Source organism: Sarcophilus harrisii, chromosome 1 (genome assembly GCF_902635505.1).
Source record: "Sarcophilus harrisii chromosome 1, mSarHar1.11, whole genome shotgun sequence".
NCBI classification, from domain to species: domain Eukaryota; kingdom Metazoa; phylum Chordata; class Mammalia; order Dasyuromorphia; family Dasyuridae; genus Sarcophilus; species Sarcophilus harrisii.
In genome coordinates this window covers 662,142,859-662,157,480 of record NC_045426.1, presented here as the reverse complement: position 1 = coordinate 662,157,480, position 14,622 = coordinate 662,142,859, and the positions used below count along the sequence as shown (strand labels likewise).

The 14,622-nt window shown below is 45.6% G+C and overlaps 1 protein-coding gene across 1 annotated transcript; it reads right to left on the bottom strand.

Annotated features, from left to right (window-relative positions):
* Nucleotides 1–1,154: 1,154 nt before the first annotated feature.
* On the bottom strand, nucleotides 1,155–10,169 carry KISS1R (KISS1 receptor). The gene is made up of 5 exons (XM_031948237.1): nucleotides 9,905–10,169; nucleotides 8,334–8,458; nucleotides 5,313–5,448; nucleotides 4,604–4,845; nucleotides 1,155–1,952 (listed from the first exon to the last, which is right to left on the bottom strand). Exons 1-5 carry the CDS (start codon nucleotides 10,167–10,169, stop codon nucleotides 1,545–1,547), a joined length of 1,176 nt encoding a protein of 391 aa, XP_031804097.1. The 3' UTR covers nucleotides 1,155–1,544.
* Nucleotides 10,170–14,622: the final 4,453 nt, after the last annotated feature.

Sequence of the window (14,622 nt, the reverse complement as noted above, 5' to 3'; positions counted from 1 at the left end):
AAACAGCCTGACAGCTGATCCCATCACTTCTTAGGGTGCCAAAAGTCCAAAGGACCACAAACCAATGGGGAGGGTGTGGCCTTTGGGGAGATCCACTGACAGGTACAGGAAAAGAGCTTGGACAGGGGGTGTAGAATCCTGCAACTGACTTGCAGCAAACCATTTTTGGGACCAGTAAACAGCCCAAGCCAAGCCAAGCTAGTCCCACAACCCAGGCTAGGAAGGCTGATGACCCCCTAAACCAATGAACAAACTTCTTCCTCTTTTAGCCAACTCAAAAACCATGTTTGTAAATGACTTCATAGATTATCTCATTTGATCCTTGACTTTCTTAGATCAGTTTTCTCTGTTCCTGTATATACAATACACGGAGGCACTGACATAGAGTTCTGAACCTCCTGTGTATCCTGAAAATCCAAAAGAAGTCTGAACCTCTTAGCATCCTCCTGCCAGAACCCAGAAACATCTGGTGGCTTGCCCAAGAGCCCATTGCAGTGCACCTATTTATTCATTCCGGAATCAGGGACTGGGAAGGGATGGATGGGAGGTATGCTGCTGTTGAGGTCCTTGGTGCTGGAGAAGGGAACTGTCCAATGCTGATGAAAATGAAATTTGTCCTGTGTTACTTTTACCAGCTGTCTGGCTGAAGTGATGAGGGAGAACCAGCAGGCAGAAACTCAGTGGGAGGGAACCCGAGCTCCTGCATATGCCCTGGAGCTCCCTATGGGCTCCCGGCACTAGAAAGGAGCATCTTTCCATAGTTCTTGGGACAGTTCCTGGCTTGGCTCCTGGAAGATTTTCAATAGGCGAACAGTGACATCTAGTGGCAAGTTATGAGCCTGCAGCCCTGGTTCTTTTTAGATAAGAGTTTGAGCCCTTTTTGTGGGAAGGAGTGTTCCATTACTGGATTAACATCTGTATCTGAAAGAACTCTAAACTGGAAGCCAGAGAAGTTGAGTTCTTGCCCTGGGAATGTCATCAATTCCCATGTGTAGCCATGGACAGATTTCCTTCTTCTCTCTAGACTTTCCCCCCTTCCATATCATTCATTCATTCCATAAGAAAGCATGCATTAAGTACCTACTGTATGCCTAATATTACACTAGGCTCTAGGAATACAGAGACAAAAAAAAAAAATGAAGCATTATCTGCTTTCAAGGAACATATGCTCTAATAGGAGGGGGCAGGAAACAATATGAACAGACATATAAATACAAAAATTTATACTAAGTAATGGGAGCACAGTGGGGACATTTACAGTTGGGGAGAATCAGAATAGATCTCATGTCAGAGGTGGGTTAAGTAGTTTCCAAGATTCCCTCCAGCTTTGCAATTCTAGCCTTTAGAAGCTGAAACAACCATCTGGCACTGGATATAGGCCATCCTGTTCTGATTTCCTTTAAGTGAATCTTGTCTTCCCTGTTAGACTGGGAGCTTTCTGGGGTCAACAACTTTGGCTGTTTGTCTTGTGTCCTATGGAGTGAGCAACTGGTTCTAGGATGGGGCTGCCCTTCTCTAAAGCAATGCCAGTGGACCGTAAAACCTCATTGGGCTACCGGAGCTGGGGCATCTCCCTCCGGCTGGATCTGTCGGAGTGAGGCTGGGGCCCCAGAGGACATAAATTGCAGTTCGGTGTGGAGGTTGGCGCTGGGGTTGCTGGCACTGCCCACACGTCCAGCCAAAGGACAGACCTTATGGAAGGCCTTGCGGAAGTTGGCTCCCAGGAAGGCGTAAAGCACAGGGTTGAGGGAAGAATTACTGTAGGACATGCAGTGTGCCCAGATCTTCACCTTGTAGGCAGCAAAGTCACGTTGAAATCCAGGGCTAAAGGTCTGGAGTAGAATGTAAAGCTGGATGGGGCCCCAGCACACAGCAAAGAGCAGCACAATGGCAGCTACCAAACGGGATACCTTAGCCCTCATGGCCTCTGAACGTTCTGCTAGCAGCTGCACCTGAGCCAGAGGAGGAAAAGATGGAAGAAGGGAAGGGAATTGTGGGAGGATAGATGGAAGAAGGAAAGGATGAAGGAAATGGATGGAAATAGGGATAGATATAGGGGATGGATGAAGGAAGGAGGAATGGAGGAAATGGTTAGAAGAAGGGATAGAAGGGAAGGATGGAAGAAAGGAGGGATGGATAGAGGGGATGGAGGAAGGAAAGAGATGGATGGAAGGAGGAATAGAAAAATAGAGGGAAAGATGAAAGAAGAGATGGATGGAAGAAGAAAAGGATAAGTATAAAAGGTGAAAGAAGGGAGGGATGTATAAATGAGATGGTGGAAAGATGGAAGGATAGGTAAAGGACATAGAAGGAGGAGTGAAAGGAAGGTTAGAAGGAGGAATAGGAGAAGGGGAAAAGGAGGGATAAAGAGGAGATGGGTAGAAAGAGGGAGGGATGAATCAAGAAAAGAAGAGAGGATAGAGTAAAAAGAATGGGATAGATGGAAATAAAAGAGATGGGGAAAAGGAGTAGAAAGTAAGGATGGATAGAGGGAAATGGAAAGAGGGAGAGATGGAGAAAAGAATGGAGAGATAGGGAAGGTGAATGGAAGGAGGGATAGAAAAAAGAATAAAAACAGGGATGAATGAAAGGAGGAACATAAAGAAGAAAGGGTAGAAGGAGGGAATAATAATGAGAATAGATGGATGGATAGAAAAGATGGGAGAAGAGAGGATGAAAGAAGGATAGAGAGAGTGAAGGAAAGATTGAAGGAAGGAAAATGAAAGAAGGAAAGAGATCGAGGATGGAAGAAAGGAAGAAGGGTGGAGAGGATGAATGGGGAAAAAAAGGGAGGAAGTGAGAAACAGAGAAAAAAAAAAACAAGAGAGAAGTCACAGAGGCTGTTATACAGATCTGCTAACTCATGCTGGCTCCTTCCCTCTCCCCTTCCCCTCCCCTCCACTCCCTCCATCCAGAAGATGTCACACAAGGATGGAGGATCAATTGTATGTTTACATGTTTAACATGAAGAAGAGATGACTTGGAGAGATATGTGAGCTGTCCTTATGTTTTAAGAGCTATCATGGGGACTATCCTCATAAACCTGTCCCATTTGGCTCTGAGGGAAGAACTAAGGCCAGGGGGTGTGAGTTGCAGAGACACATTCCCAGCTTAATTCCAAATTTTCCAATAATAGCCAACATGACCTTCTCTTTAAGGCTTCTATCCAATGAGGACGTCCCATCCCTAGAACTCATTCCACTTTTGACCATCACTTCCAGTTGGAAAGGATGAGCATTAGTTAGGGACCTTGCTGAGGGGTCACAAGTGGATGTTTGTTGCCTTTTGTGGGCTAGGCTATAGAGTTGGAAACTCCTTCCAATTCAGATCCTGTGATCCTTCCTCCTTCCCCACTCAGCTCCTTCTCTAAACATCTAGGGTGAGAATGTGTTATACATGAGGAGATCAGTGTCTCTTGCCCTCTAAAAGGCTCTTTCCATTTCCCTAGAGCTCCCCAGAGCTCTGTTTCCTGAACATTCTTGGCCACATTGGAATCCCAGGTTGGGGGAGAGGGAGAATGTGGCTAATAATGATAATAATAATAATGACTATGCTATAAGATTTACAAAGTGCTTTACAGATATTGTATGATTTTATCAACTCTGAGAGGGAGGTGCTTTTATTATCCCCATTTTACGAATGAAGTAACAGAGAGGATAAGTCAATTTTCCAGAGTCAATAGCTAATGAGTGTGGAAGGCAGAATCTACCTTCAGGTCTCCTTCACCCCATGTCCTGCGCTTTACCCACTGCACCATCTAGCCATTCTTCAGGGGATAGTCCAACGGAGGCAGAGTCTACTGCCCAGTGATTTAAGAGAAAATGAGGGTCAGGAATCTGACCTTCTCATACTGGAATAGCTTCCATGGGACTGTTGCTAATGAGAATAACTGGTTTTTCTTTCTTTCTTTTTGCTCTGAGGCAATTGGAGTTAAGTGACTTGTCCAGGGTCACAGCTGGGAAGTGTTAAGTGTCTGAGATCAAATTTGAACTCAGGTCCTCTGACTTCAGGGCTGGTGCTCTAACCACTACACCACCTAACTGCCCCTGGTTTTCTTTAAATTACTCCAGACCCCCAGAATCTCAGTATTGGAAGGGAGCTCAGAAGCTATCCAGCCTCCCATTTCTGAACAGAAGTGCCCTCAGTGATCTCCCTGACAAACAGCCATGCAGTCTTTACCTGAAGACAGGGTACCCTAGCTGACTGAGAACCAGGCTTGGGGTAAGGAAGACCAGGGTTTGAACATTGCCTCTGACATCACTAGCAAGTTCAGGCCATCTGTAAAATGACTGAGTTGGAAGACAGAGTCTCTCCCTAGTCTAATACTGTGATCCTAGACAAACTCTGGTCATGGGGAATTTATCACTTTATTAAGAGGGCAGTTCATTTTGCTGCTTCGATAAAATCCTGGGCCTGTTTTGGAATCAGAAGCCTCAGGCTCTACTACTTGACTGTGTCACCTCTGGGGCAGTTTCCTTTGATTTCTCAAATTCTCCATTGTACCTTCCAGAGGGCCTTGCTGAGGGCAGGGCTGCCCCTCCTGCTTTCTTCTCCCCACCCCCCCAGGAGGGCAGGGCTGTGTGGGACTGGAGGGAGGGCCCACCTGGTAGTTATTGTCAGCCACTGGCGCCACAGTGGGCCGTCCCATCTGGTACAGCATGGCGGCATAGCAGATGCACAGAGTCAGCAGAGGCAGCAGATAGACAGCCAGGAAGTTGTACAGGATGAAGGCACGCTCGTGGGTCACCGATGGGAACACCTCGATGCAGTATGTCTGCGGCCCAAACCAGTAGCCCTCAGTGAGGCGGTTGTACATGGGCACAGGTATGGATACCAGGAAGGACCCTGAGATGGGGACATATCAGCCTTTTCTGTAAGTGTCCCCCTTTCTCTCTTCATCCTTCCAGCCCAAAGGATGCAGGCTGCCTTTTCCTTCAGGGACACGAGGCAGGATCTTGAGTTCTTTTTAATTTTACAGATGGGGAAACTGAGGCTCAGAAAGGGGAAGTCACTTTATCCAAAGTTACACAGTGATTTTGCTCCAAACCCAAGAAGCAATGTAAGAACATTGGGAATACCTGAGTCTGAATAATGGCTATCAGTGAAAATTCTGGGATGGTGAGCCCCTGAATCAGCTCTCGTGGGAGCTAGGACTTTAGGAAGTGATTTACAACAGGCAAGACCAGAATCACCAACTGAGATGCCTCCAGGCACTTTGCTCAGGCCTCTGATGGTCCCCAAAATAAAGCCTGGCAGCACCAGACAACCCAATCACTTCTGGAATCAGCCTCCCTAAGGCCCCGAGCACTTACCAACCCAGATGCCCAGGCTCACAGCAAAGGCCAGTCGCAGGGTACGGTAGCGTAGGGAGCGGAGGGGGAACACTGTGACGTACCAGCGGTCCACACTCATGGCTGTCAAGGTGACACAAGTGGCCTGGACGGACACCTAGAAAAAGCAGGAATGGCCCAGTCCCCCACCTCAAGTCTTTTTCTTCCTGCCCTCCTTCTGCCCTACCCCACTTTTAGCCATCACAGAATCTTCCAGCTGGAAAAGACCTCAGAGATGGCCCCTCTACAGCATCTCCGACAAGCAGCATCTCATCACATTTCTGCTTTGAGTTCCAAAGAGCAAGATCCCAATGCTTCCTAAGAGGGTTTTCCCACTTTGGGAGAGTTCTTTTAAAATTGTATTATTATTATTAATTTTTAAATAGTATTGGATTACTTGCTGTCTAGGGGAGGGAGTTGGAGGAAGGGAGGGAAAAAATTGGAACAAAAGGATTTGCAAGGGTGAATGATGAAAACTTTGCATGTATTTTAAAAATTTTTAAGAAAAAAATTTTAAATACTATTTTATTTTTCCCTCAATTACTGGCTAATTCTTACCCTAATTCCTGCTCTCCCTTGGCTATGTTCGCCTCTAATACTTTTCTCATTTCCTTGTCATTATCCTTCAGCCCTCCATCCCAACTTCCATTCTCCCAGGCCTCAATTTCCCTCTCTGCCCCAGCCCTCCCCAGCCCCACTTCTTGGCTGTGGACACCATCTTTCCTATTCTTCATTTCCCCCTTCTTCTAAGTCCAAGTCTGAGGTGTCTTATCCCTAAGTTAGATACTCCCCTGCCTCCCTGCTATTTCATTATATGTCACCTATATTCACTCTGAACCCCACCCCCTCAGCTTCATGCAGTCTTCCCTTGCTCGCGCCTTCCTCTGGCACCTCCTGTGTCCCCAGGTCTAGAGGCAAGGGAAGGAAGGAAACAAGCATTTATTAAGCACCTGCTATATTTCAGCTCTTTCTAAATACCATCATTTGATCCTCAGTATACTCTAGGAGGTAGGCGCTATTATTATTCCCAGTTTACATTGGAAGAAACTGAGGCTGACAACTGCTTAATGACTTGCCTAGAATCACAAAACTAGTAAGTATCTGAGGCAGGATTTGAATTCAGATCTTCCTCATTCCGGGTCCAGTGCTCATCTACTCTGTCATCTAGATTCTGTTTTTAGAGCAAGAGTGGTCTCAGTTTCCCTTCAATCACCTTTTCAAAAACCTTAAATTTCTAGGAGTTCTGGGGCTGGAGCAATCTGGATCTAAAGTATCTCACTCTGTTTTGGAATGGAGTCCCTGGAGTTGCCTCCTATGGAGACCTGAACCTCAAATGCTCCCTGTCCCTGCAGGAGAGAGCAGCCCCTATCCTTGGACTGGGAGTATCAAGGGAAAAAGAAAGGCCCAAGGACAGCAAAATGGCTATTCAACTTGCCTTCAAGTTATTATTAACCTACTTATGTGATGCTTGAGGTGAGAGGAGCCAGTCCTCCCAGGCAAGTTGCTGGCCAAGCCCACTATGGAACCTTTTATTCAACGAACAGAAAAACAGTAAAAAGGCTTGCTCATGGTCACACAACAAAAAAGCAGACCAAGACTTCATGCTCAAATCCAGCACATTTCTCTATTGCTCCGAACAGGGCAAGAAGGCACTGACAGCAGAGACAGAGACAGAGACATGGAGAGACATAGGAGGCAGGGAGAGACACCAAACAAGAGGCAGAGACAGTGAGAAAGAAAAGAAACTGAAGTCTGGATCCAAAGAAGTGTCAAGGAGGAAGAGAAAGGAAGGAAACAGGGGCAGAGGTAGACTCCTACTAAGCACAAAAGCGCACATAATTCTGTATGCCATGCATTGAACTAAACTGAGCAAAAGAAGGAAGGGAGAGGAGCTCAGAGAGGGAGAGTCAAGGGGAAATAAGAAAGAAAAGAGGGAAATTGAGGCAGAAAGAGAAGGTAAGGACTTTCCTACAGGAGAGAAAGAGAGGGGGAACCCAAGAATACAAAGGAAGGAAGGAAAAAGGGAGAGAGAGGTGGGGGAAGGAAAAAGGGAGAGAGATGGGGGAAGGAGGGAGAAAAGGTGGGGGGCGGGGAGAGAGAGAGAGAAAGAGAGAGAGAGAGAGAGAGAGAGAGAGACAGAGAGACAGAGAGACAGAGAGACAGAGGAGGAGGAGGAGGAGGAGGAGAACAAGGAGGAGAAGGAGGAGGATGAGGAGGAAGAAGAGGAGAAGAAATGAATGATATAAGAATTGAAAAGAGAGATGGAAGGAGAGAGAGAAAGAGGAGGAGAAGGAAGAGGAGAAAAAAGGAGAAGGGAATAACATGAGAATTGGAGAGAGAAAAGAGAGGCAGAGAAAGAAAGGGATAAAACGAAAAGAAGAAAGAGAAAAAAAGACAGAGATCTAAGAAAAGGAGACAGAGAATAATAGGGAGGTCCACAAGGAGAGAAGGAAACAATAATAGGAGATATGCAGACAGGAGGCAAAGGGAAAATGGAAGCCTGAGGGAAAGGGACAGTCAAAGGGAGCCTAAAGGAAAGAGATGAAGAGACAGGGAATGTTCAAGGGGGACTGAATAATTACTCAAGTGATCTAGGGAAAGAGACAGACTAGAGGTGACAGAGAGATAGATTGACAGACAGGGAAGGCAGAGGAAAAGCAAGAAGAGGATGACAATAAGAGGACACAGGGAGAGAAAGGTAAAAAGATGGAAGCAGACACAAGAGGAGAAACAAGACAAAGGAAAAAAGGAGGAAAGCAATATAGAGACCATGAAAAAGAAGAAAAACAGAATAAGAGAAGGTGGAGGAAGAAACAGGCAATGAGACATGGCCACAGAAAGAGAGCAAAGAGATGGATATTGGAAGAAAAACAGAAAGAAGAGCTGGAGAGGAGAGGGGAGGAATGGAGCCATGGGAAGTTGAGGGGTTTGAGAACAGTCTGGGCAGGCTTGCTCAGGCAGCCCCCTCCTCTGTACAGGGAGATCCCACCGACCCCTCCTCACCTGCTGGATGTAGCTGACAAACTTACACATGAATTCTCCAAAGACCCAGCTGGGAAGGGGATAGAGCATAGCTGTGAAGGGCACGCAACAAACCAGGAAGATGATGTCTGTGGCTGCCAAGTTGGCTAGAGTGGAGGAAGAGGGAACAGGTTGGGGAAGACAGGTAAACTGAAGCACAAATTTGGTTCAAATTCTTACCCTAACTCCTTCCACCAAACAAACACTGTCAACAAGAGATCCAGATCTTCCCTGCCCCCCCCCCCACTCTGTTTTGGTCACAACTTACCTCACCAGCTGGAAAGGACTCCCAGAATTTATCTCATTCCCCCCATCAATGTCCTTCTTTTTAAGATCCTGCCAAACTCTCCCAGGAAGGAGAGACAGTATCCCTTTTCTATCATGGGCTAAGTAATGAGATTTCTCTGTCTTCTTTGAAGCCCACGTTTCTCCTATTAAATTCCAAGAATCTGGATCAGATATAGGGACCAGGTATTCTCACCCACTTTCTTTTCCCAGCCTCAGAGCACTGGTTTCGGTCCCCTGAGCCCTCTAGCCAGGTCCTTAGTCCCACAAAAGAGTCCCAGAATCCATTATCATCCTCAGTCCAGTACAAAAGGAACCCTTTAATCAGAAGATTGTAGGATTCATTTAGAGTTAAAATAGATTTTGCAACACAGAATACAGATAGCAGATTGGGGGGAGACTTCTAATACAAATCCTTTATTCAACAAACAGAAAAACATTAAAAAGGCTTGCCCATGTAAGCCTTCATGGCTTCAGCGAATAAGCAGAGCAAGACTTCTAGCTCAAATCCAGCACACTATTCATTACTGTAGCCCGAGAGGGTCTTTTCCCCATCCCCATCTCATAAACCCAGAGGGCTGAAAGGACTTCAGGAGGTTGACTCCTGCCCAGTGTAAGCCCCTCTCCCACAAATGGACAGCCAACACCCTTCCGGACACCTCCGAAGCTTCCCCACACAAGCTACTGCGCTTTTGGACAGCTCCACTGGCTAAGACGTTTTTCCTTATATTCAACACGAAATGGACTTTTCTGCGCCTTCCCTTCTAGTTCTCCCTTCTGCCGCCAAGACGATGCTGGATTTCCTCTTTTTTGGTCTATTTTCCCCAGTTAGTTTCCCCTCCTAAAATAGAGCCCCAGAACCGTGCACCCGCAAAACTACACATTTCAGATTGAGTGGAGGCGGATGGACTTGAATGAATTTTCTTTCGAATCCCCATTCTCCACCCCCAGCCCCCTATCCCCAGGGTTAAACAGCTCGAGGATATGGGAGTTTGGAACCTGTACCCTGCCTTCTCCCCTAGACAGCCCCGTTCAGCTATGGGGGAAGTGGGGAGGAGGAGCGCAGAATCTGTTAAGTAGGGGAGCGCCCCTTTCCCTTGAGGGCGAGCTGCCGGCTTCAGTGATGGGCAGAGTCAAGGGGGTGGGGATGGAGGAGGCACGCGGCGTTGCCCGCAGGAGATCCTCTCCGAGTCACTTGGGATAGGAGCAGAGGGGAGAAGAGCACCCCTCTGACCCAGTAGGGGGGCGGGGTTCCTCTCCCGGCTCACCGATGTAGAAGTTGGTGACGGTCCTCATCTGCTTGTGCTTTGAGATCACGTAGATGACCAGCGAGTTGCCGGCCAAGCCCACTACCAGGAGGGCAGCGAAGAAGAGTGGTACCAGCCAAGCGTCTACCAGGCGCGGAGGTCCAGAGAGCCCCGAGCTGTTGGCACAGCCGCTCCCAGCCCCAGTCCCTTGACAGGAGGACTCGTTCAGAGCCGGAAAGGAGGCGTTGACCTCCGGCCCCGGCCTTGGTCCCCCAGACTGTTTCATGGTCCCGGCCTCCCCCCCCCCCCCCGCCCCCTTCCAGGAGACTTTCCCTTATTGCTGTCACAAGAGCTAGCTGGAAGTAGAGGGAAGGGCGCCCTTCGAGACCCGGGGTGGGGGGGTAGGGGGAAGAGAGGGGGACCTCAGGCTGAGGCAGGACTGGACCGTGCTGAGCAGGTGGGGACAGGAGCTCCCCTTCTCTCCCCTACTGTCTCTTTATGTGTCACTTCGGTCCGGGGTGGGGAGCGCTGGGGACCTCGGGCTGCTGCTCGGCCAGCCAGACGCACTGAAACGGCCAGATCCACGCTGCCACCCTCTGTGGCTTCGTCAGCAATCGGCAGTGAACCCCCAGCAGCCCTTTATATAACTCCTGCCGGTTGGCCTCGTCCCCCCTCCTATCTCCCTCTTCCCTCACTCCCCACCTTCTCCTCCTCCCCTCTCCCCTCCCTTCACCATCTTCCCTTCCTTCCTTTTTTCCATCTCCCTCTCCTGTCTTCTTCATCTCCTGCCTCCAAACGGACCCAAATCCTGCGTCCAAGAGGTGAACCCGAATTGGAACCTGCCAAACTGAAGGAGATGGAATATATTCTAGCGTGGTCACAGGCCTCAGAGGCTCACCTTCCCAATCCATAGTCTCTTCCAGCGGCAGAGCCCCTATGTGAGCTCCTGGTGGAAAGCTGCAAGTGGCAGCTAATTCTTCCTTTTACTGAGCTTCAATCTTTGCCCCAACTTCCACCCACTGCTACTGGTTTTGCCCTCTGGAACCAAGCAGAACAAGTTCAGTCCCTTTCCCCATGGCAGCTTCTCAAGTGAAAACAGTATAACCTTAAATCGTAGACAGTTGTAGCTGGAAGGAACCTTAAACCACAGCAAGTTCCTGCTGGAGGGAGCCTTAGAGATTAGCTACTCAACCCTTTCCACTATAAAGGGTTTTTGGACTGCTTTTTGTCTTCACTTGGCAGTCACTTCCCTAGTAAATCTATTCATTATTATTTTTTTTAATTGTTTCACCATGGAGATTATGTCTGACAAGCAGGTAACACTTCCAGGACCATAGTCAGTAGTATTATAGTATTATACAATAGTCTGTTCTGGTAGAACTCCATCTCTTTTGGGATGGAGATTGATTTGATGATCTTTTCTGCTCTCAAGAACTTTCCCTGCCAACCCTTTCATTCTGACTCCAGACTCAAAGTTTCTTCCACTGATCCCCACTTCATTGTCAAACTTCTACAAATAGCCAAGTTGCCTCTATTTTCCCCATGTGTTCCCTTTCCAAATCCTGCTCCTAACACACGCACACACACTCCTAGTCTTTTCTGTTGTATTTCACACTGTTGACCATGCAATCTTTTATGTATTTTCTTCTTCTCTGAAGAGTTGTTTTCCTTCCTTAAAGTAATACTTTAAAGTGTTCATTGAATATATTTGAATCATGAGTCTTCTCTTCAGTGAAACCAGTCACAACCGCACCATACTTTGACAATCTGCGAATTGCTACAGCTGGAATGAGTGGTCTGTTGTCTTTTTGGCAGTTTCCTGTCTGTGCTGTACAAACATCTGGCAATCTCAATTAACCTTTGAGCAAGACCAAGACCTTGGTCATTAGACTGGACTTCAAGGTCAGAGTTTCCATGACTTTTGACAGCTGGGTTCCAGTGACTTCTTTCTGGGAAGGACTTCTTTCTGATTTTGTCCCAGAAAAGATCTGAGGCTGGGGAATTGACTCAAAGAGTGGTCAAATCAGTTTACAAGCATTACCAAGAATTCACTGTGTGACAGCCAGATGCTATGTTTGTTGACAAATAAGGGAAGATACAAAGTTTAACTAAGACTTGGACCCCGGTAATTTTATATGTCCCTTAACAAGGACATATTAAATGTCCTAAAGTGGAATGAGCTGTCCAAAAGATAGTGGATTCCATGCTATAGGAGATATTCAAGCATCTTGGCAGGGATACGGAGAGAGACAGAGACAGAAAGAAATACAGAGCCACACAGAGAGACAGAGATAAGAGAATATTGTACAGAAGGATTCCTCTAAAGGTTAAACTTAGAGATTCTGTGAGGACACAAATACCAATAACTACAATAGACAATATTACATAAATGCATTAGAAAAGTACAAAGCAGTCTTTGAGATCCACGGAGAATAAAGCCTTCACCTACACAAATATTATGGGTTAGTGTATTCAAGGCTGCAGGTGGTGCATATCTTGTTATCTCCATGGCTCTTGCTTTTGCATACAGGTTTTTAATTCTCAAGTAGTAGAAATTGATGGGGACATATGATGAACACAATACCTTAGAACACCCAACACCCTCTTGTTCCCCACCCCACCTTCACTAAGCAAAGAAATGGAGGGGAGAGGAACTTGAATGACATGTCTAAGAACTCTACCTTCTCAGGCAGGATGGCTCAACAACACCCAGAGACTTTATCTAACCTCTCATCTTCAAACTTCATATGCAGAAATCATGACTGATTTCCCAAAATATATCAGCAGAATTCCTTTTGTCTGATTTCCTTAGGTCATGTGGCTACGGCAACCCCCAAAAGAAATGGCAATGCAGACATATCTGGTAGGAACAATATTCAGTCCTCCTGCCTTGTAAATTAAGCAAATTTTCCCTAAAAAAAAGATGTCAAACCAGCTTTATAGGCTTGATTGGCTCAGGGGACTAAATGATTCTGGTTATTGACTTGACTTCTTGGTTGTCTCCATGCAAATAAGCTTCAAGGTGCTGTCTAATGTCAAACCTTGATGGGCAATTCAGAGACGGAGAAGCTTTGATTAGCTGGGTCAAGTCTCATAATGTTCTGGGGCCAGCATGACTCAGGGTAGTGTCTTGATAGTTTATGATTGATTTTGGATTGAAATAAGACATTTGCAGGTAATTCAAAGGTTATCTCTTTATCTTATATATTCAACAAAAATATGCACTGAGGACATCTAGACTATTTATGTTGGTGCCTTATCACTTTGTTATGCTTTAAGATTTCATAAGAGTGGGACCATATTTAATCTAACCTTTGTATGTCCCTCAGTGCCAACTACAATGTGGTCCTGTGCACAGAGACACTCTATAACTGTTTGTTGAATGAAGGAAGGAATGAATGGACGAAAATCCATTGTCTTTTCCCAGATTCCACCTTCTTCCTCCACCCTTTCACCAGCCCATTTGCTCAGAAGTGAAGCGTCAGCTTCTGTAGTCAGAGACTGGAGTCTGTAAATTATAGCCTATGGAGCTAGACTTTGAATTCTGGCAAAATGTTATTTTATTTTTACAAATAAGTTTTTGAATATCTTTTTAAAATAACAGTCATTTTCAGATATTACTACCAGCTTATGGCCTCTCTATGCCCCCAAATTGGTTTTGCCCTTGTGAACAAAAAAAGAAAGAAAAGAAAAAGAAAAATAGTTAAGAGAAAGCAATCAAAACAGTGAAAATATCTGATAATGGATATCAACATTGCATAGTCCTCTACCACTGGGGAGAAGAGAAAGAGATTTCATTATCTGTCTTCTCAGACTAAGATGTCTTGCTGGCTAGAAATTATTTAGAAAAGGAAACAACAGTCACAAAAAGCCAGCAGGGTTTCATCAAGAATAGGTCACGCCAGACTGACTAATGTCCCTTTTTTGGGGCAGCCTTACTAGACTGGAAAAACAGGGCAACTTTGTAAGTATAATTTGTTTAGATTGAACAAAACATTTGACATAATCAGTTACGATGAACTGTTATAGGGACAAATGTAAATTGTTACACTAGGGTTAAAAAATCAATCTCACAAATAAAAGATGAGGGAAATATTACTATCTATCACTACTAGACAGAAGTTTTTCTGGAAAAGATCTTAAGGTCTCAGGGGACTGCAAACCCAATGAGTTGACAATGACAGTGACAATGAGTTGGCAGATATGGAAGTCAAAAAGACTAATGTGTTCTTGAGTTGTGGCGTTAAAAAAACATATAGTCCAGGAATAGAGAATTGAAAATTCTACTATAGTCTGCTCTGGATGTGCCCCCATCAAGAGTATCATGTTTAGTTCAGAACACTACAGTTTAAGAAGGGTTTTTATTATTATTATTATTATTATAACTTTTTATTTACAAGATATATGCATGGGTAATTTTTTCAGCATTGATCCTTGCAAAACCTTCTGGTCCAATTTTTCCCCTCCTTCCCCCAATTCTCTCCCAAGATGGCAGGTAGACCAATACATGTTAAACATGTTAAAGTATATGTTAAATACAATATATGTATACATATCCATACAGTTATTTTGCTGCACATGAAAAATCAGACTTAGAAATTAGGTAAAATTAACATGAGAAGGAAATCAAAAATTCAGGGAGTGGAAATGTTACGTTGTGGTTCACATTCATTTCCCAGAGTTCTTTTGCTGGGTGTAGCTGGTTCTCTTCATTATTTAACAAATGGAACTGATTTGGT

What these genes read in the sequence shown, in the direction of transcription:
- KISS1R (XM_031948237.1), bottom strand. Translation starts at nt 10,169, where the DNA reads ATGAAACAGTCTGGGGGACCAAGGCCGGGGCCGGAGGTCAACGCCTCC. An exon ending in CGTCACCAACTTCTACATCG is followed by an intron (nt 8,459 to 9,904) that starts GTGAGCCGGGAG and finishes CCTCCACTCTAG; the next exon opens with CCAACTTGGCAGCCACAGAC. An exon ending in GAGCCTGGGCATCTGGGTTG is followed by an intron (nt 4,846 to 5,312) that starts GTAAGTGCTCGG and finishes TCCCCATCTCAG; the next exon opens with GGTCCTTCCTGGTATCCATA.